At 60.3% G+C, this 21,485-nt stretch overlaps 1 protein-coding gene across 4 annotated transcripts; it reads right to left on the reverse strand.

The window, feature by feature from the left end:
- Positions 1–5,769: 5,769 nt before the first annotated feature.
- Positions 5,770–18,583, reverse strand: STX2 (syntaxin 2). 4 transcript variants are annotated; one of them, XR_009450046.1, is made up of 11 exons: positions 18,324–18,583; positions 14,646–14,720; positions 13,954–14,053; positions 13,204–13,278; positions 12,193–12,266; positions 11,463–11,571; positions 10,563–10,636; positions 10,345–10,482; positions 8,923–9,033; positions 5,990–7,306; positions 5,770–5,955 (listed from the first exon to the last, which is right to left on the reverse strand). XR_009450046.1 is itself a non-coding variant. In XM_059675844.1 (10 exons), exons 1-10 carry the CDS (start codon positions 18,351–18,353, stop codon positions 7,226–7,228), a joined length of 867 nt encoding a protein of 288 aa, XP_059531827.1. In that variant the 5' UTR covers positions 18,354–18,583; the 3' UTR covers positions 5,770–7,225. The 4 variants fall into 4 exon arrangements, 3 of the variants coding, with proteins under 3 accessions (XP_059531827.1, XP_059531828.1, XP_059531829.1); XM_059675844.1 differs by having other exon boundaries at positions 5,770–7,306; XM_059675845.1 differs by having other exon boundaries at positions 5,770–6,438; positions 18,324–18,582.
- Positions 18,584–21,485: the final 2,902 nt, after the last annotated feature.

Consider the following 21,485-nt stretch of genomic DNA (forward strand, 5'->3'; position numbering starts at 1 on the left):
GCAGGGAAATGCCAGGGGAGCCCAGCACCCCCTCCCCAGCCCCGCTCTCCGGCTCACAGACACCCTAAGAGCCTGAGGGATGGAGACCAGAGGTCCGGGGGCCCCTGCCCCTCAGGCCCTGCGGGAACCCCTCCCCCCAATGACAAGGTGGGGGCCCCCTCCCCAGCCCTCAGCCCCGGACAAGGACACGGCGGTGGGGACAGCAGTGTGGGCTCCTGGGGACAGGAACCCGCTCCCACAGAGGCCTCAGGTCAGGCGAGCCAGCCGCGCCCGAGCCCCACCCCCCAGGCTCCCCAAACCCAAGTCCCCCCCGCCCCCCCGGCAGGGGGTCCCATACACACTGCATTTCCAGGAAAAATACAGCTTTTTGGGGGGCGGATGGAGGCTGCCCAGACACGGGCTGCTGCGTGCACACGCGCGCACACACACGCGCACACGCGCACACTCCGCCGGAAACATCTGTTTTGACAAACACATGATTCCAGCGGGTCTAAGACAAATAGACAAATTCTCCGCGCGCCGGCTTCCCACTGCGCGCACCCCACCGCCAGGCCGAGCTGGGGATGAGACAGCCAGCGCTCTGGTTTGGGGGCCCCCTGCCCCTTCTCTGCCCCACCCCCCACGCGCAGGGAGACCCCCCCCCTCCACAGCCCCAGAGGCTGGGAACCCCAGACAATCACATCCTGGGGTCAGGGAGGCGCTGCCGGGTGGGCGCGAGGAGAAACTTCACCCCGAGGGGCTTTTCTGCAAAGCTGGGGGCTGGAGGGGAGCGGGGAGCCCACACAGACAGGGGGACCCGTCAGCCTTGCCCTTCGGAAAGGGAACCATCCATCCCTGGGGACCGCGAAGCCCCATGCAACCGGCGGGAGGAGCGCTGTGCAGACACCCGGATCCACCGCTCCTGCGCCGGGTCCGCGCGCCCTCGCCACCTCGCCAGCCGCTGCGCCCTCGCCAGCCTCGCCGGCCGGCCGCCTCCCGCTGAAGGGCATCCTCCCGCCGCCAGAAATAAACTTTGTCCCCGCCGCCGCCCTGCCACCCGCGCCCTGCAGCCGGGTGCGCGGAGGTGCAGGAACCAGGCGCAGTTTTAGGAGCAGGAGACACAAACGGCAGCCTACCTTCCCAGCAGCAGGCCGGGCTCCGAGCGCCGCGCCGCGAGCACTGCAGTCGGCTGTCAGGTTACCCGCTGGGGGCGGAGGGAGCCGGGAGGGAGCCGGGAGGGAGGCGGAGGGAGGGGATCAGCCGCCGGCAGCGGCCCCGGAGCCCAGGCGACGTCAGTGTGAAACACGCGCCCGCGCGCACATCCCCCGCCCCCCGCGCGCGCCTCGCGCACACACAGGCGCGCGCGCGCACAGACACACGCCAAGATGGCTTTCCGTTCTGTCTCTTTTTTCTTTTTAAAAATATATCTGTATTGTTTTCAGGGAGGACGGGAGAGGGAGAGACAGAGAGGAACATCCATGATGAGAGAGAACCAGGGCTCGGCTGCCCCCTGCACGCCCCCCACTAGGGAACGAGCCCGCAACCCGGGCCTGTGCCCTGACCGGGGATCGAACCCTGAGCTGCCGGTTCACAGGTTGAGGCTGAACCACTGAGCCACGCAGGGCCTCCCTTTCCTTCTCTTACGGTTCCTGGTTCCTCGCCCCGCCCCCCCAACCCCTCACACACACACACACACACACACACACACACACACACACACACACACACAACAAGGAGATGAGTTTCAGCTAAACTGTGGACTTGATTCTAAGTCCTGGTTCAGGCAAAGCTCCCACGCGGAGGGGAGGGTTCCTAGCGTCCGGCTGACGATTCCGACTCGCCTTCCCCAAACTAAGCATTTCCCAATTCTGTTTAATTATTAACGCGCTGCAGGCCTATCTAAGACGCGACCCTGGCGTCAAGTATATTTAAAGCTCCAGCGAGGATCCCTTTGCGCCGATGAATAAAGGGTGCGCTGTGCAGGCCCCCCCCCCCACCACCACCACCGGTGGCTCCCACGCCCTTCTCGCCTCGCAGGCGGCTCTTCCGAGGGGTCTGTCTGTCCGTCCAGCTGGGACGATCCAAATAAGGATCAGGCTGAGCCAAGTGATGCGCCCAGGACTTCGCGGGAAACGGCAAATGTCAACGCCCGCCTAGACAGGCCCCAAAGTCCCAGACCCTCTGCAGCCGGGCTGGGGGGGGGGTGGGGTCGGGAGGGGGGGGGGGACAAAGGGCCAAGGCAGCGCCTGCTGCTCACCCTGCAGCCCAGGCCACACGCCCCGACCAGGGCGGAGATCCAACCTGCAGCCCGGGCACGTGACTTCCTGGATCATAGGTTGACGTCCAACCACTCAGACACAGGGGCCAGGCTGGAGGGAGGTGTTTCCATTGCTTTTTAGAGAGAGTGGAAGGAAGTGGGGGGGGGAGGTCGATCCTGCAACCCAGGTAGGTGGCCTTGACCGGGAATCAAACCCTCAACCCTTTGGTGCAAAGGCCGGTGCTCTAACCACTGCGCCACCTGCCCCGGCGGCGTTGTTTTTTCAATCTCAGGCATCCCAAAGGGGCTCGGGCTCGCTCAGGGCTTCTGGGCAGCTGACCAGGACCCCACGGGTTCCTGCCCTGGTCACCTGGGCGTCCCTGCCTCTGGGCCACTCATTTGGGGGGGGGGGTGTCCTGGAAGCCGCTGAGCATTGTGGGAAACTCCCTGGAGCGCCTTCTCCGGAGGTGCAGCCTGGAGCTATCCCACCGGATGGACCAGAAGGCCCCCCGTTCGCCGGGCATCCCTCCCGGGGCCTGAACAGTCCGTCTGTTTCACCGAAGCCTTTCTCGCCGCCCCCGAGGGGGGCGGGCCTCCAGGCGACCGTGGTCCCGGTTATCCGCGGGCTGCCGGCCCGGAGGCCCCCCCGCTTCAGAAGCAACACAAACAGCTCTTCCCGGGTCGCAGGGGTCCCCGAGAAGATGGGATTTGATTGACACCCGTCCTGGGTTAAGAAAACAGTTGCCAAGGAGACGAAGAAGCCGAGTGAGTCCCTCCCCCCCAACCCCCCCGCAGGGGTGGGCTCGGCGCCTGGGCCGGGGCGCCCTCTGCTGCCCGGCGGGTGCTCTGCAGGCCGCGGGCTGGGGACTCCCAGGTGCTGCAGGGAGCGAGTATCAAAACCATGACTTTCTTTATATAAAAGGAAGGGATTAGAGAGGGATAAGGAGAGAGAGAGAGAGAGAGAGAGAGAGACAGAGAGAGAGACAGAGAGAGAGACAGAGACAGAGACAGAGACAGAGAGACAGAGACAGAGACAGAGACAGAGACAGAGGGAGAGGAGAGAGGCTGCCTCCTGCACGCCCCCCACGGGGAGCCAGCCCTGGGACCCGGCCTGTGCCCTGGCGGGGAATCAACCGGCGACCAATCGGTGCAGGGATACGCCCAACCCCCTGCACCGCCCGGCCTGATTCTGGCTTTTGAACGTCATTTCCAACGTGGTTAGAACCCAGGCAGGGTTCTGGATCGAGGAAATCCCACTGAAGACAGACTCGGAAAGTGTAGAGCAATGGTTCTCAACCTCCCTCACGCCGCGACCCTTTCATACAGCTCCCCATGTTGTGGGGACCCCCAACCATAACATTATTTTCGTTGCTACTTCATCACTGTCATGTTGCTACTGTTATGAATCGTCATGTGAATATCTGATATGCAGGATGTATTTTCATTGTGACCAACTGAACATCATTAAAGCATAGTGATTCATCACAAAAACAATATGTAATTATAGATGTTTTCCGATGGTCTTAGGCGACCTCTGTGAAAGTGTCGTTCGACCCCCAAAGGGGTCGCGACCCACAGGTTGAGAACCCCTGGTGTAGAGGGAGATGGCTCAGAGCCTGGGGAGGGCGCCCCCTTTTGGTCAGCATTAGGGCACCTGTCGAATTGGCCTAAGCCAGTGGCCGGCAAACTCATTCATCAGCAGAGCCAAATATCAACAGGACGACGATTGAAATTTCTTTTTGGAGCCAAATTTTTTAAACTTAAACTATATAGGTAGGCACATTGTTATTAACTTAATGAGGGTCCTCCTAAGGCTTAGGAAGAGCCACACTCAAGGGGCCAAAGAGCCGCATGTGGCTCGCGAGCCGCAGTTTCCCGACCACAGGCCTAAGTCAAAGCCAGCAGCCGAGTCAGGGTCCAAATCCCTCCAACCAGCGTCTGCCGGGAACGGCAGGCATTCGGGCGGGTCCTGAAGGCGCAGGGCTGACGGCTGAGACGGGACCCAGACGCTTGTAACGACGACAACTAACGAATAATCGAAGATGTTCTCAAAGAACCTAAAGTTATCAGCTCGCCCCGACGCAGAGTAACGGCCACAGGCGACAGCGACTTCCTCGGAACAGTTGATTCGTGGCGATGCAGTAAAACGGCTCCCCCATACCTCCCCAGACCGACAGGGCAGGAAGCACTTGGTATTTTTGGTGGTGGTTTTGTTGTTTCTTGTTGATGTTTCGGGACTCGGAGTTTTTTTTAATGTAAACAACTCAAGAAATAGCAGCAGGTGACAAGCGAACCTGTGCATTTTTTTAAAAGAATCTGATTTCAAATCGGTGCAGGAGGGTTAGACGTACAAATGTGTTATCTGAAAAATGCCGTATCTACATAGAAACCAAAAAGCATTTCCGCGGCTTTCACTGTAAAAACGCAGATTCAGCCGGGGCTCCTGGTCCGGGAAGAATGACTCGAAGACGAGGCAGCAGGGATCGCCGTGAAGGGAGGCCCGGCCGGCTGCACGTGGGGGCGAGGGGGGCGTGGGGAGAGGCCGCCGCGCGCGGCTCCCGCACGTAACCGCACCGACAGACAGGTGCCCCCAGGGACAGCGACACGGGCACGGTCTCCGGTTCCACGTCCTTCCAGGCTGCCCCCCACGGCGGCTCAGGTCCGTGCGCTCGCCCCTGGCTGTGAGGACGTGACGGTGTGTCAGGGCCGGGGCCCCCGGGGCGACCAAGTGCAGGGGCACGACCAGCAAGGAAGGAGAACGCCCACACACAGACGCGAGTCTCAGCCCCGCAGGCAGACGGACACGCTGTGCCGGAGTGGGACCCGTCACCATGGTGAGGAAGGAGCAGCTTCGTGTCCTTTGGAATCGAGGCGTCTGTTTAGGTTTTCAAACCCAACCACGTGAAGGCACCGCCCCCTGCTCACGCCCCGGGGACAGACGGGAGAAGGGGGACGGTTCTCGGGGATCCTTCATTCAAATGTTGAGTCGCTGCCTCACGGTGTCCACTCCCTCGTAAGTCTTCACACGTGTTCCAAGCACAGGATCGTCACAGAAACATTCGTGAGCAATGAGAACGCTTACTGATCACAGACGCCTGTAAACTCTAGAGCGAACCCTCAAAGGTCAGGCGGACGGGAGGCGCCAACAGGAACACGGACGTGACTGACGACGGTTTTCATGTGAAGGAACGACTGGGCGTCTAGGATAAATGCCTTGCGTGGAGGAAGGGGCGAGTCGCGGCCGTGACTTCAGACTCGGTCATGTCGGCAGGGCACAGGCCTCGCTGGGCACGCCTGGCCGTGCCGTGGCCGAGTCGCCGTGGCCGAGTCGCCGTGGCCGAGTCGCCGTGGGTGGCGGGCGGAGGAGGCGGGGCTGGCTGTGAGTGCGGGGACTGTCCCCAGGGCCTGGCACGGTGGCCCTCGCCGCCCAGTGCCCACGGCGGACGCCGGGAGGTGCGGTGCGGCCGCTGTCCCCCGTGGCAGCGGCCAACCTTGTAAACATCTGGGCAAAGACGGCTCTGACACCGTGAGTCTCCTATTCCTTTCAAAAGGCAGCATTTAATATATAAAAATGGGGCAAATTAAGAGGTTAATATATTAAACGGTTAATTTATAAACATTTAACATCATAGATACCTTACAAAACAGCTCTGTGATAATAACGAGGATTTCCTTGCAAACAGTAAACACGAAGGAAACAGTACAAAAGCATCAGTGAGCTTGTGAGCCGGGGGGACGGGGGGACGGGGGGACGGGGGGCGGGGGGGGGGTGGCGACACCAAGTCTCAGACCTGGAATCGCGTGGCTTCAAACATAAAATATTCCTCACGAAACGCGACATACAAATAGTCTTAACACTGAAATATAAAAAATTGAAAATGTCAATCATTCCTATCTTAAGGCCATTGTTTCACATTGCTGAAGGTTTGCGGCGTGCGGTGTATGGAGCCGAGGATGCGGGGCTGACACGTCGCGTCCGGGCTGCGGGCGGCGTTCTCCGTGTCCTTCAGCGTGCTCGGCGCCACGGCCGCCACGCCCGGGGCTCGTGCGCCACGTGGGAGGCTGGCTTGCTGCAGACGTGGGAGGGCTGGCTCCAGGGATGAAGGGCTCGTGGGCTACGGTTGCTATGACAATGTTGTTGCTAGGATAATTCCAAGGATCACAAGCAAAATAATTACACAAATAACAACGCACATCATTTTCTGCAAGATAAAGAAAAACAATAATTAATTTGCGAGGCATCGAAGGAAAGCAGTCACTCATGTCATTTCCTAACAAGCTTCTCCTGGGACTCGAGAGTTTAAAATACAAGTCTGTCCCTGACCGGTTTGGCTCAGTGGATGGAGCTTCGGCCTGCTGACTCAAGGGTCCCGGGTTCGATTCCGGTCAAGGGCAGGTACCTTGGTTGCGGGCACATCCCCGGTGGGGGGGCGTGCGGGGGGCAGCTGATCGATGTTTCTAGCTCTCTATCCCTCTCCCTTCCTCTCTGTAAAAAATCAATAAAATATATATTTTTAAAAAATACAAGTCCGGCCCTGGCTGGTGTGGCTCAGTGGATAGAGCGTCAGCCTGCAGACTGAAGGGTCCCGGGTTCGATTCTAGTCAAGGGCTCATACCTCGGTTGCAGGCTCGATCCCCGTGCAGGAAGAAACCAATCAATGTGTCTCTCTCACATCGATGTGTGTGTCTCTCTCTGTCTCTCCCCCTCCCTTCCACTCTCTCTAAAAATCCATGGAAAACTATCCTCCGGTGAGGATTAACAAAAGTCAGTAAAATGTATTCTAGGCCGCAGTCTTTACAAAGAGGAGGAAGAGGAGGAGGAGGAGGAGGAGGAGGAGGAGGAGGCGGCCTGGGCCTGAAGACGCTCAGCGGCCACGGCGAGGCGCTGGGAGGTTAGTGAGCCGCCAGCTTGGTGAGTCGGGAGCAGGCAGAGCGGCGGGAAGGCTAGCGGGTTAGTGGTTACTTACTGCCCTGGCGTGATCCGCAGCCTCACTGGCCAACCGATAAGCCGATAATCAGAGCCACGACAGCGACCAGCACCACCGCCACGGCCACCAGGATCCACTTTTTCTGCCAAAGAAAAGCGAGCTGGTCACACCGGGTCACGCCTGTGGCCGCGCTGGGAGGCGGCCTCGTTTAAACCACCGCCATCTGGACTCCTGGTGGGCCGGGCGCGGGGGGCCTGGGACTCGTCGCCGGGGCTCTCGGTTCTGGGACAGCGTGATGTTTACTGGACGGCCGGGGTTCACGCGTGACGGGGAGACGACTGTCGGGGAACCTGGAGCCCGGGGCTCGTCGGGGAGGCCTGCCTGGCGGCGTCGCTCTGCTCCGAGCTGAGGGCACGGCTCTTCCCCTGTGGGCTCTGCAGCCGCCCCGCCCACCAAGACCGCGGCTCTGCCAGGAAAGCCCAGACAGCCACCCGGTCTCCCGGCCGCACAGCTGCCCGGGAACAGAAGCGGCCGAGGGGGCCGCCCCGTGCAAGCGCCCACGAGCAGGAGGCAGGGCCAGCAAGCCGCGCGCTGGGGCGTCAGGCATCTCACAGGAAGAGCGAGCGGTGAGCCGTCAGCGGGCGCTGGGGGATCCCCAGACCCCTGGCCCCCAAAGCGAGGCCCCTGCAGGTGTGGGATGGGGTGCGTCACACCGATGAGCCTCGCCTGAACGTTCCCATTGGCCTGGACAAAAGGGGGGGAACTGCCCCTTTTCCGTGACTTGAGGGGCCAAGCCCTTTGAGCCTGGACGAGGCTCAGCGCCGCCCTCTGCTGGAGGGTCAGTGCAGGGCCCAGTGACTGGACAGGAGGCGAGAAGCCTGCCCAGGTCCCAGGTCACCGGGGGCCCAGGTCCCAGCACATGAGGGGCTGCAGGCGACAGGGGAGCAGACCTGCACCTGTCATCACAGGAGTCTGCGCACGACCCCTGACCCCATTCCAAGGCCTTGGTTGACATGGCTGCACATGTGCGTGTGCGCGCACACACATGCACATACACGCACATACACACTCACTCACTCACGTGCACACACATACACACTCGCGCGCACACACTCGCACGCACCCCAGGCCGGCACTGAGCACACGGCCCCTGCAGACCCAGCAGCCAGCTTGCAGGAGGCGGGAGGCGGACGCATGGAAAGGAGGGACACAGGGGCACACGGACACACACAGCCTTGCAGTCCCCGAGTCAGAGGGCACTGCGTCATCTCCTTGTTCCCTGGAAGGGCTCTGGCTCACACACACGACATGTTTAAGGTTCCGATAAAAAGGTTCCGTGTGGACGCCCCTGGACCTCACCTCTCGGGCCGTCACACCCTCCTCCTTCCCCACCAAGGGGTCAGCGAGCAGCCTCAGGGAGAACGCAGCGCTCGCTGCTGAAATGTGTAGCCCGTGGGTTTTAGGAGAACGCCCAATCACGTTCGTTTATTTCTTTCAAATAAGGACCCGAGAGGCAGGGACGCGGGGATGAGCCCGCCCTGGAGGGGGGGGGTGCCGTCCGCGAAGGGTCTGAATTACTCAGACGCAGAGGGGCTCACAGCGTAATTTACCTCACAAACTCCCAGGCTCCTCAGCACAAGCACGGCTTCCGCTTAGAGACGCAGCATGAAGGCGTGTTTGTTTCCGGGACGCCTGAGCTCAGCCGACACAGATCACCGCGGGCCCAGCGGGAACGCGCCTGCCCCCGCGGCCACTCACCCGGCGCGCTTTGCTCTGGTACTTGATGGCTTTCTTCGTCTCCTCCTTGGCGTGTTCCACGTAGTCGGCCGCGCTCATCACGTTCTTCTCGATGTTGTTGATCATTTCACCCTGAAAACCAAACGGTCCGCCTCAGGAGCCGTGCCCGCGGCCCCGCCGTCCCCGCGACGCCGCGAAGCCGGGGGGTGCGCACGAGCGCGGTGCGTGTGATGGACCCGGTGCCGCTCTGACATCATGAGGAGATGAGGCCGTGACAAACGGACCGACACGAGGTCATCAGAACCGGTTCATGTTTGGAAAGAGCGGGAGGGATGGCGGCAGCGCGGTGACAGCACGCTGAGCGGTGGGCGCGACGCCGGCCGGCCGAGGTCATGAGCAGGAATGTCGGCGAGGGGCGTGCGGGGACATGGCGGGGGCGTTACCTGGTGTCCCGTCCACCTGCAGACGCAGCTGCAGCGGCAACGTAAGGCATGGGAGAGGACGCACAATTAACTCACGTCTCAGTCTGACACCCGCTCTGAGTTTGACTACACACATTGTGAATTAGGTGAGTGGACGCCCTGCACTACGCACAGGCCCCACGGGAAGCCAGGGGCAGGCGCAGACACAGCAGGACGTGAAAACGCACATCGTTTAGGGAAGAGCATTAAACTCCCGGGGCCGCTGTCATCACACCCCATGGCCTGTTCCCTCCCCCTGCGAATTCTGTCCTGGGAGCCAAGCACACGGCATTGTGTGTGTATATAACACACGCATGCGTCACATGTGTGTTTATACACGTGTGTATACAGTCTCTACGTAAAGTTTTACAGATCCCTGTTAACTTAGAAGTCCAGCATTTGTCTGTCTCAGTAAAAACCCTCAGTGCCCTGGCCGGTGTGGCTCAGTGGATAGAGTGTCGGCCTGTGGACTGAAGGGTTCTGGGTTCGATTCTAGTCAAGGGTACAGACCTCAGCTGCAGGCTCTTCCCCAGCCGGGGCCCTGGTCAGGAGTGTGCAGGAGGCAACCAGGGGCTGTGTCTCTCACATCGATGTTTCTCTCTGTCTCTCCCCGTCCCTTCCTCTCTAAACATCACTGGGAAATGTCCCAGAGGGGGAGTTAAAACAAACAAACAACAGCATAGCCTCCAGGAACAGGAGTGTGTGTCCCTCTGGCTGCCCAGCAGGCGCCCTGTGGACACACCCATTCCATTAACCAGCCAGTCCCTGCTGCGGGCAGTCTGAGCCGGCGGTCGCCAACCTTTCGGACCTCACGGCCAACAGCGGCCTCCGACCGCGGTTCAAGCTGCTTCCAGCACTTGGGCCTCACACCACAGTAACGGCCATCAGCTCTGAAGCGAGCCTGCATCCGAAACAGCGGCTTCCCGGGCTGGGGCCGCCCGCGGATCTCACAGAGCCCCCCGCCCCCCGGCGCTGCGGTCACCTGTGTCTCCACAAACATGGCCATGTCCATGAACATCTCGTGCAGCTCGCGGATGCTGGTCTCCAGCCGCATGATGTCCTTGTGCCGCGACTCGATCTCGTTGAGGGCCTGTCTCGTGACGTGTGAGTCGGAGATGATCTGTGGGAAGCGGGGGGGCTGAGGACCGGGCCCACGCAGGCGGGGATGCTCGGGCGGACGCGGGCGCGGGCGGCACTCACGTCGGAGGTGAAGATGGAGGGGTTCCCGCTCTCCAGCATGGTCTCCAGCTCCTCGTCCGTGGTCGTCTTCCCAGCTGGAAGGTCAAGGCCAGCCTCCCTCAGTGACCGCCCTGAGCACGGTCCGCCCCGCCCGTCCCCCGCCCCCGCCTCCCCCAGCACGCGCTCCGAGGCGTGGCCATGAGGAGGCTGCCCGAAGGCTGGGAGCAGGGGGACCGGGCACTCGCCAGAGCCTTCTCATGGGGGAAACCATGAGGCTCAGCGACGGAGCGAGGAGACGACGCGCCGTTTCCCGGACGGTCAGCTCTGGCCTGGGCCCCCGAGCTCCGCCAAGGAGGCCACAGCCACTGGTCAGGGGCGGACGCTAGTGTGGGTCTGGGAGTGAGGAGACGCTCTAACATGGACGGCGCTGCCCGGCCGGCGGGACTCAGGGGTTGAGCATCGACCTGTGAACCAGGAGGTCAGCGTTCCATTCCCGGTCGGGGCACAGGCCGGGGTTGCAGCTCGATCCCCGGGGGGGGGGGGGGGGGGGCGGGCGTGCAGGAGGCGGCCGGTCCATACTCTCTCTCATCACTGATGTTTCTCTCCCTCTCCCTTCCTCTCGGAAATCAATAAAAATATATTAGAAGCCAAACCGGTTTGGCTCAGTGGGTAGAGCGTCAGCCTGCGGACTCAAGGGTCCCAGGTTTGATTCCGGTCAAGGGCATGTACCTGGGTTGCGGGCACATCCACAGTGGGGGGTGTGCAGGAGGCAGCTGATCGATTCTCTCATCGATGTTTCTAACTCTCTGTCCCTCTCTTTTCCTCTCTGTAAAAAATCAATAAAATATATTTTAAAAAATATATATATTAGAAAAAGAGACGGACAGAGCGCCGTCCTGGGGTAGGGCCGGCCGCACTCACTGATCTCCAGCTGCCGCTGGATGCGGCCCTTGCTGCGATCCCGGAAGGCCGTCTGGGCCTCGTTGAACTCGGTCATCACGTCCACGAACTTGCGGGAGAGCACGGAGTGCTGTCAGACGGACATCGGGTCACACACGGCCATCCTCCATCGGAATGACGCAGGGACACACCGCGGACGAAAGTCAAGCTGGGAAGCTCGGAACTCCGGCCTCAGAGGGACACCAGGAGCCACAGCGAGTCCTCCCCAGGCACCGTGTGAGCCGGGCTCACGGCGACCCTGCTGCCCGGGAACCACCCCTCGCGGAAGCGAGAGCCGAGACGAGGGCAGCCGGCCCACGGGGACAGGCCGGGGTGGGGAGGACCAGGCGGGGGATGGGGGTGGGGGTGGGGAGGACCAGGCGCGCACCCTGCAGCTGGTGCCCGGCGCCCAAGGCTCATCCCCGCTGGTCAGGGGGCGTTAGTCTGGTTCCCTTGCTGCCCTGTAACCTCCAGAAGGTGAGGCCCCGCCACGGACACTCTGGTGACGCCAATAACTGTCGGCTTTCCCGACAGAATGCTGTCGACGGGCCGGGCAGGCTTCCCCTTCGTAAGAAAGAGGGAGTCTACAAACACTATCTTTTTTATGCAAAACCCCAGGGCTGGTGGCCGTGATGATGGATGCTTTTGCGGCTGAAATGAGAGGGGAAGCCACTCCCTGGCCTCCCCATGGCAAGGAGGGGCCGGCGCAGACCTGGCTCCTCCGGATCCGGGCGTCCACAGACGTGCGGGGCGTGCTCCCATCCTGCTCCAAGCTCTGCTCGATGGCTGCGGGGGGGTGGGGGGTCGTCACGCTGGGCAGGGGCCGGGCCCACCCAGCCTCACAGAATCGCCTCGCCGTCTCCACGCCTGGCCGACGTGCGGGTTTTGGTGATAATCATCAACGGGTGATAATATCACAAAATAAACCCAGGCGTTACATGTGAACATTTAAAAGGAAAACCCGGCCGGCGTGGCTCGCTGACTGGGCGTCGGCCTAGGAACCAGGAGGTCACGGTTGGATGCCCGTCGGGGCACAGGCCCGGGCTGCGGGCTCGGTCCCCAGCCAGGGGGGGGGGGGGGGGGTGCAGGAGGTGGCCGATCCATGATTCTCTCTCATCATGGATGTTTCTCTTTCTCCCTCTCCCTCCCTCTCTGAAATCAATAAAAACACTTTTTAAATGAAATCAATAAAAAAAATTTTAAATAAAATAAAAAGAGATGAGCGATTTGTCAGCAAGTGCTTGGTCTTGCTGTGAATTCGTGCTTCGCCCTGAATGGAAGGACTGCAAACACCAGCTCTCGCTCCTCCTGTACCCTGAGGGCCAGTCGTTTAAAAACCTAAGACAAGCCCTGGCCGGTGTGGCTCAGTGGATAGAGTGTCGGCCTGCGGACTGAAGGGTCCCGGGTTCGATTCCGGTCAAGGGCAGGTACCTGGGTTGCGGGCACATCCCCAGGGAGGGGTGTGCAGGAGGCAGCGGATCGATGTTTCTAGCTCTCTATCCCTCTCCCTTCCTCTCTGTAAAAAATCAATAAAGTGTTTTTTTAAAAATCCTGACGATGAAGAACTTCACCACAAGGCTTCCTGCCCCAAGTCCACACACACACACTGATTAAAGCGCTCACGGCGTTCCCTTTCTGAAAACATAAAATGAAAAACTGTAAAGAAAACCAGCTACCCAGAGTCCCATCATCCATGATTAAACAAGCCGAAGCTTCAACTCACACTTCAACCTGACGCGGATTTTATTAGCCGTTTTCTTGATTTCTTTGTTCAGATCTTCAAGCTCCTCTTTTATTTCTTTAAAATGGAAAAAAAAAAAGTCACCTGAGCGATGACATCCCACATCAACCATGTCCAATGAGCGGAAACGGCACAATCTCTGTTCGGGTGTTTGTTTCTTTAGATAAACGATAGGTTGGCGGGGCCAGCAGTTCTCAGTGTGTCCCTGGGCCAGCGCCTCCTGCGGGCGGAGGCAGGGAGGCCGCGGGGCTCGCCGTCGGGCAAAGTGGAGGCGCAGGCGTTTGTGGAGATAGAGGGACGCGCCCGTGATAAGGCTCGGCGAGCTCACCACACGCTTTATCTGAGAACCTTTATCTGAGAACGTGTCTGCACGGGGCCCAGGGCGCACCGGCCTCCGGGCTCCGCTCTGGAGCCGACTTCAGACCACGGAGCGGACGGCTGTGAGCACCCGCTCCGGCCAGCAGCGTCCCCGAATCACCCCCTCAGCGTCCACCCGACACACGATTCCCCCCGTCCCACCACGCCCCGGCCCGGGTGGGGGGTCCGGCTCCTGCCGTGGCCCGAGTTCTGCAGAACCTCCCGCAGGCTGCCTGGCTTTCCGGGTCAGTGATCACCCCGGCCAGCACCGTGCGGCTCCGTCCCTGCGCGGCGAGGGCGGGGGCCTGAGGGACCCCCGGTGAGCGGGAGAGGCGAGCACACGGACGGACGGACTGACAGGCCGGCAGGACTTACTTCCCTCGGGGTTTGGTGCGGACAGAATGACGCTGTGGTTTTTCTTTACTTCCTCCACGTACTGAGCTATCTTAGAGATGCCGGTCCTGATCTCCTCGACCTGGAGAGAGAGAGGCGTCACCCTGCGGGTAGCGCAGGCCCCCCCCTTCTCACACCTGAAGAGGGAAGACAGTGGAGGGAAGTGGGTGAGTGATTAATTACACGTGAAAAATGAAAGCCGGCTCCCGCCTCACGCGGAGGGTCACTGAACGTTCAGAACCTGCACCACGTGAGGTGCTGACCACGGCAATACCGATCGGCATTCGCCAGCAAAACCTACCAGGCTGGGCCCTGGCCGGTGTGGCTCGTGGACAGAGCGCCGGCCTGCGGACCAAAGGGTCCCGGGTTCGATTCCAGTCAAGGGCACGAACCTCAGTTGCAGGCTCCTCCCCAGCCTGGGCCCCGGTTGGGGTGCGTGCAGGAGGCAACCCATCAATGTATTTCTCCCACATCGACGTTTCTCTCTCTCTCTCTCTCTCTCTCTCTCTCTTCCTCTCCTTCCACTTTCTCTAAAAATCAATGGAAAAATATCCCCGGGAGAGGATTCACAAAAACATAAAAACATGACCGTCGGCCCCGCCTCCGACACGCGCTGGTTGGCGGGTTCGGGCCGATGCTGAGGAGGCCGGCCCGACTGCCCCCGAGGCCCTCACCTGGTGGAAGAAGTCGTCCATGAAGTGGTCCTTCTCGACCACGACCACCGTGTCCCCGTCATCGCTCTTCCGGCGCTGCAACGGGAGGGAGGGGTCAGCTCGGGCCTCCGTCCTGTCGGCGCACAGCGTGGCTCAGTGGGTAGAGCATTGGCTTGCAGACTGAAGGGTCCTGGGTTCGATTCCCGGTCAGGGCACAGGCCCGGGTTGCGGGCTCGATCCCCAGTGTGGGGCGTGCAGGAGGCAGCCGATCCATGATTCTCTCTCATCATGGATGTTTCCCTCTCTCTTCCTCTCCCTTCCTCTCCGAAACCAATAATAACATAAATAACAAAAAGAGCAGAGACAAGAGCTATCTATCCAGGGCTCCGGGGTCTCCGCCCACCAGAGCCCCTGACAACTGGACTCTGAGGCAGGGTGCCCGCAGGCCCCATGAGAGCAGGCGGCTGGTGGTGAGCCCTGCAGGGGGCGCGGCCGTGGCAGGGACACCAGCGGCTCCCAGGCGCCCGGCGGCACAGCTCCACTGGCTCCCAGTGGCCCCGTCCACGCAGGCAGCGGCCTCGCCCGGGAAGTGAAACTGCTGGCACTGCACGTTTCCTCTCAAGATGGGAGCGCTGACGCCGCAGCTAAGCTTTCCCGGGCACAGAACGACCGTCCAGGAACTTTCGCAGGCATTCCTCCCCACGGGAGAGACGCAGGGCGCCCCCTAAAGGACAACCCCTCCGGCAGAGCCCTGGCCCGTGTGGTTCAGTGGACAGAGAGCCAGCCTTCCGACGAAAGGGTCCTCCGGGTCCAATTCCGGTCAAGGGCACAGGCCTGGGGTGGGGGGGGCGGGAGGGGGGCAGGCTCGGTCCCCAGTGGGGGGCGTGCAGGAGGCAGCCCGTCAGTGATTCTCTCTCTCATCGATGTTTCTCTCTCCCTCTCCCTTCCTCTCTGAAATCAATCAAGTATATAAATTAGTAAACACCACGCAGCGAGGGAAGATGCGGTCAGGAGGCCCGAGCAAGCCGACTGGGGGGAAGCAGCTCTATCCCCTCCCGCCCCCCGCCCGCCCCCCCACCCCCGGGAAGAGGCAGGCTGGCCCCATAGCCTGGAGACCCGGCACCCACTCTAAGTCTAAAATCACCAAAGGACGCAGGGTGAGGGTCAGAGCCCCCAGGCCCCCGGAAAGCTGTGTGTGTCTAACTCAGCAGGTGGGGGTGGGGGGCGTTCTCAGCCTTATTGAACGTTCTAGAACATTGCTGCGATCTTTTTTCTTTTTAAATACAATATCTTTCTTGATCTCAGAGAGGGAGAGAGAGAGAAACATCCATGATGAGAGGCAATCACAGACTGGCTGCCTCCTGCTGGCCCCCCACTGGGGGTGGAGCCCGCAACCCGGGCCCGTGCCCTGACGGGGAATCGAACCCTGACCTCCTGGCTCACAGGTCGACGCTCAACCACCGGGCAAATATTTCGTAGGGACGAGAAGGAGCCTTTTAAAGCTCTGAGCACGTTAACAGCACTTATAATTCCACGGCATTTCTCTCTGGGCCCAAGGTGATGTCTCACAGATCCCTCCGTGAGGGTCGCGAGAGACCGTTATCCCCGTTTTATATTCAGGAAAATGGAGGTTTGGAGAGTCTTAAAATTCTTTTCCCAAGATGAGACAACTCCCGAAGATTAGAAAGTCCACTCATCGGCTTGGCAGCGGCCCGCCCCTCATCTGCAGCAGGATGGGGGTGGTCGGGCGACGGCCCCCCGCGGCCCTAAAACTCCAGAGCAAAGCGGGGTGTCGTGTTGTCCCTGACGCTGCGGCACCGAGAGCTGGAACCTACCCAGACTTCGCGAGTGACAAACTGTGGCCTTTTCTTACGTTTTGCTCATCGAGCCAAGAAAAGCTGCTTCTGTGCTCAGCCGACAGGCCTTTCTCTCTCTTCCCGACTCCACACCCGCTCGGCTGTGTTTTGCTAAAACAGCCACCGCTCTCGAGCTGAGATGCATCCAGCAAATCCTCGCTTCACCAAGAGCCGGACGCCTGCCCGCCCGCCGGAGGCTCAGAGTGAAGAAATCAGCGCAGCAGTTGGCCACGTCCAGCCCGACGCGCACTGCCACCGGCGGATGTCACCATACAGGTGTGTGCGTCCCCCGAAAAAAGCGCACGCCCACCGCCTCGGCGGACGGCTCAATCCTGAGAGCGAATTGTGTTTCCGCAAACACTGCCTTTGTAAAATCACCCCAAGTGTGCATATACGTTTTGGGGGGACACACCCTGTAAGCAAGCGCCGATAAAAAGGGAAGGAAGCAAACTTCGCTATGAAGAAACTTCTCCTGTGAGGACTGCCCAGCGTAATTTCCACCCCGCCATGCGGAGGGTTCCTCCTCTGACCGAGTGACCCTTCTCTCTCTCTACTTTCCTACGGACTGGAAGCCAGAGAGAGAAGTTAATTCATTACATGCGATGGGTACCTGAGAGCGCTCGGTCTGGCGCCCCCCCCCACACACACACACCCCCCACGGTTCTGAGGCTGCCCTGGGGAGGGGGGGGGGGAGACACACTTGACAAATGCTTGTGTTTTTAGAGAAAAAGGTCATCTTTCTAAAGTGCTTCGATGGACCCTGGCTGGTGTGGCTCAGTAGATAGAGCGTGGGCCTGCGGACTGAAGGGTCCCGGGTTCGATTCCCGGTCAAGGGCACAGGCCCAGGTTGCAGGCTCCATCCTCAGGAGGCGGCCGATCCACGATTCTCCCGCATCATTGATGTTTCTCTCTCCCTCTCCCTTCCTCTCTGAAATCCGTAAAAACATTCAAAAAAAAGAATAGATTTCCTCTATTAAATGTAAGCGAGCACCATCCCAATCCGTTGAGACACTGCTTCCCGGCAACTGCCGACAGTTTGGCTCAAATAAACTCACACAAGTTCTTTAAAAAGATAAAAAATAAAAGCTATAAGGTGCTTCCATGGGTCTCTTCTCTAAGCAGCCGCTACGGTCCCAGGGCGGGTGTCACCCCAGCGCCGTCAGCGGTTGGTGTCCGCCCCCCAGGGAGCCAGTCCCTCCTGGCTTCTCCCCGCGGGTGGCGGGCGGTTGAGTAAGAAAAAGCAAACACGGCCCGCTCTCGGCAACCTGTTTACTGGGGAGGCCAAGGCGCGGCTCGGTCCCCGCCCGCCCGCCCGCCCTGGGGTGCCAGCCTGGGCTGGGCTCCGCCGCGACCCCCAGCTCCCCCACGTGCAGGGTCTGGGTGGGACCCGGGGGCTGGACCCCCAGGACTGGGAGCCAGGCGATGGGTCCCCACGCTGGGGCGCTGACATCCCGCAGGGAAGGGCTGCGTGATGGGGTGACTTCAGGGCAGACACCAGCTGCGGAGGGAGGGGGGGCAGAGCGCGGCTCACAAAGGGGTTCAGGGCCGGGACCCCGCAAAGCCCAGATTCCCCAGCTGTCGAAGCGCTGAGCCTCGGGCCGTCGGAGCGTCCCGAACACAGTGGACACAGCGCCCCCCCGAACCCGCACCGCGCGCTCCCCACGATTCCGCATCGCGACCCGGCGAGGCAGCCCCCCCAACCTTTCCCGATGCCCCCACCCCAGCCCAGCCGGGCGGAGTCCCCGCGCCCCCGGCAGGCCCCGCCCATCCCGCCCCGCCCCGCCCGGCCTGAACCGCTATCCGCCCGCTCGCCCGCTCGCCCGCTCGCCCACCCGCCACTCACCGCCGTCAGGTCCGGCAGCCGGTCCCGCATCCCCGCGGGCCGGGAGCTGCGCCCCGCCGCTCAGGCCTGCCCCGCGCCTTCGCCAATTCAGCCCGCCAGTCGCCCGGCTCCGCGCCGCGCCCGCCCGCCGCCTCCCCTCCCGCCTCCTCCCCTCCCGCCGGCGCTGCCACGGCAACCGCGCCCGCGCGCTCTGCGCATGCCCAGCCCGCGCCGCTCCCGGCCCGCGCAGCCTGCGGGAGCTTTCCTGCGGGAATGCTGCGGAGGAGGGGCGGGGCCTGTAGGGGGCGGGGCCTGGGGAGGGGCGGGGCCTGCTGGGGCAGGGAGCAATGGGGGCTGCGGAGGAGGGGGAAGGGCCCGCTGAGGAAGAGGTGGGGGCGGGGCCTAGTGTAGGGGCGGGGCCTGGTGGGGAAGGGCGGGGCTTGTTGGGGCAGGAAGCAATGGGAGCTGCGGAGAAGGGGGAAGGGCCCGCTGAGGAAGAGGTGGGGGCGGGGCCTGTTATGGAAGGGGCGGGGCCTGCTGGGGCAGGAAGCAATGGGGGCTGCAGAGGAGGGGGAAGGGCCCGGTGGGGAAGGGGCGGGGGCCTGGTGGAGGGGCGGGGCCTGCTGGGGAAGGGCGGGGCTTTGGGGCAGCCGGGCTGGGGCGGAGCCCACGAGCAGTACTCACTCTGATCTCCAGCTGGAAGGTGCGGTTTGTCCCCTCTGGATTTGCCTCTGTGTTTGTGCTTTCCCACGCGTTCTCCTTTTAGAAAATAGTGACCATGTTGATGGCAAAGGTAGCGAGGCGATGGGAATGAGCTGGGTGCCGCTTCGCGTGCGCGCACCCTGAACAGGCCTCGTCTTTAGGATCCGAAAAGGAGAAGAGGTCGAGCGATGCCCACGAGGCTTGAGGGACGGGCAGTGAAGGAATAGAACCGACCATGGCCCGCGGGGGGAGCAGGCAGCTCCCTCCCATCTTTGAACCGTGACGCTGGCAGCTCGGATGTGCCAGGGAGAAGCCTTAAAGGGCTTCGTTTAGGTCAGTGGTCGGCAAACTCATTAGTCAACGGAGCCAAATACCAACAGTACGACGACTGAAATTTCTTTTGAGAGCCAAATTTTTTAAACTTAAACTCTATAGGTAGGTACATTGTTATTAACTTAATGAGGGTACTCCTAAGGCTTAGGAAGAGCCACCCTCAAGGGGCCAAAGAGCCGCATGTGGCTCTCGAGCCGCAGTTTGCCGACCACTGGTTTAGGTGAAAAGGTGAGGCTAGCACAATTACACATTGAGGGAGCGAGGGACCACAGTCACGTCTCTTATTATAATTTTCTAAGTTATTACTCGTTGTTAATCTCTCACTGGCCTAATTTATAAGTTATACTGCATCACAGGTAAATATAGGTATAGGGGGGAAAAACAGCATAAGACGTGCAAACATTGAAGATGGAGCCAGATGCATGATCTGGAAACAGCTTCATGAGGTCGCATGTTGTCGCATAGTCTCCTATGGCTGTTGAAACAAATCAGCACAAACTCGGTGCCTTAAAGCAACACGGGTCCCCCACCGGGAAGGAGGGGCTCCAGGGGTTTCTGTCCGGCACATGGACACCTTTCAGGAAGGTGCTGAATGGACGAGGTTGCCCGTCCACCGCAGAAGGAATGCCTTCTCTCGGGCACACGACTGGCTTCGGTTCACCAGTGCCCGCCTGTGTACACAAATGCTCCCACAGCCTCCCCTGACCCCTGCGAGCAGGCCTGCGGCCGCCACCCACCACTGGGATGGGAGCCTCCTAAGGTGCCGGCCTATTTTAAAATTCTGTGGTTCTCACTTATTTTATTAATTTTTAAAAATATATTTTCATTGAGTTCCGAGAGGAAGGGAGAGGGAAAGAGAGAAATATCAGAGATGAGCCCTAGCCCATTTGGCTCCATGGATAGAGCGTCGGCCCTCGGACTGAAGGGTCCTGGGTTCGATTCCGGTCCAGGGCACTTACCTCCATTGTAGGCTCGACCCCTGGCCCCGGTCAGTCGGGGCTCGTGCGGGAGGCAACCCATGGGTGTGTCTCTATCACATCGATGTCTCTCTCTGTCTCTCCCCCTCCCTTCCACTCTCTCTCTAAAAATCACGGGAAAATATCCTCGGGTGAGGATGAACAACAACAAAAAAGAAACATCAATGATGAGAGATAATCACTGATCGGCTGCCTTCTGCACGCCCCACACTGGGGACCGTGCCCTGACCGGGGATCAAACCGTGACCTCCTGGCTCTTAGGTCGACGCTCAACCCCGGAGCCACGCCGGCTGGGCGTCATTTAATTTATTTTTCTTGCACATAAAGTAATAGTAGGGGAATTTTAAGAGCCCGTTTCAATTCAGACCCCTGAAGAGCTGACAGTGGTTGTCCGTTGACCACAGGAGTGTTGGATCGTAAGTGGAAGACCTGGTTAGAATCCACCTTTTCTCCTGAGCCTGCACCCAGAAGGTAAATTTAAATGGGGAAGAAGCCTTGTACGGTCTCTGGAGACGCAGTAGCCTTGTTTAACTTATCATTATGCGAAGTTAAGAAATAGGCTGCCCCTTTTATTTATTATTTTTTTAAAATATATTTTTATTGATTTTTTACAGAGAGGAAGGGAGAGAGATAGAGTTGGAAACATCGATGAGAGAGAAACATCGATCAGCTGCCTCTTGCACATCTACTGGGGATGTCCCCGCAACCCAGGTACATGCCCCCGACCGGAATCGAACCCGGGACCTTTCAGTCCGCAGGCCGACGCTGTATCCACTGAGCCACACGGGTTTCAGCTATTATTATTATTGTTTTTTTTTTTAGTCCTCACCCGAGGATATTTTTCCATTGATTTTTAGGGAGAGTGGGAGGGAGGGGGAGAGAGAGAGAGAAACATCGATGTGAGAGAAACACATCGATGGGCTGCCTCCTGCACGAGCCCCCAACCAGGACCCGGGCCGGGGAGGAGCCTGCAACCCAGGTACGTGCCCTTGACTGGGATCGAACCCGGGACCCTTCAGTCATCAGGCCGACGTTCTACCCACCGAGCCCAAACGGCTAGGGCTAGGCTACCCCGTTTAAAGATGGGGCCGGACACACGATCTGGAGATAGCTTTATGAGATCGCATATTGTATTGATTAGTCTCCTGTAGCTGTTGTCGCAAGTCACTAC

Source organism: Myotis daubentonii, chromosome 19 (genome assembly GCF_963259705.1).
Source record: "Myotis daubentonii chromosome 19, mMyoDau2.1, whole genome shotgun sequence".
Lineage (NCBI taxonomy): Eukaryota > Metazoa > Chordata > Mammalia > Chiroptera > Vespertilionidae > Myotis > Myotis daubentonii.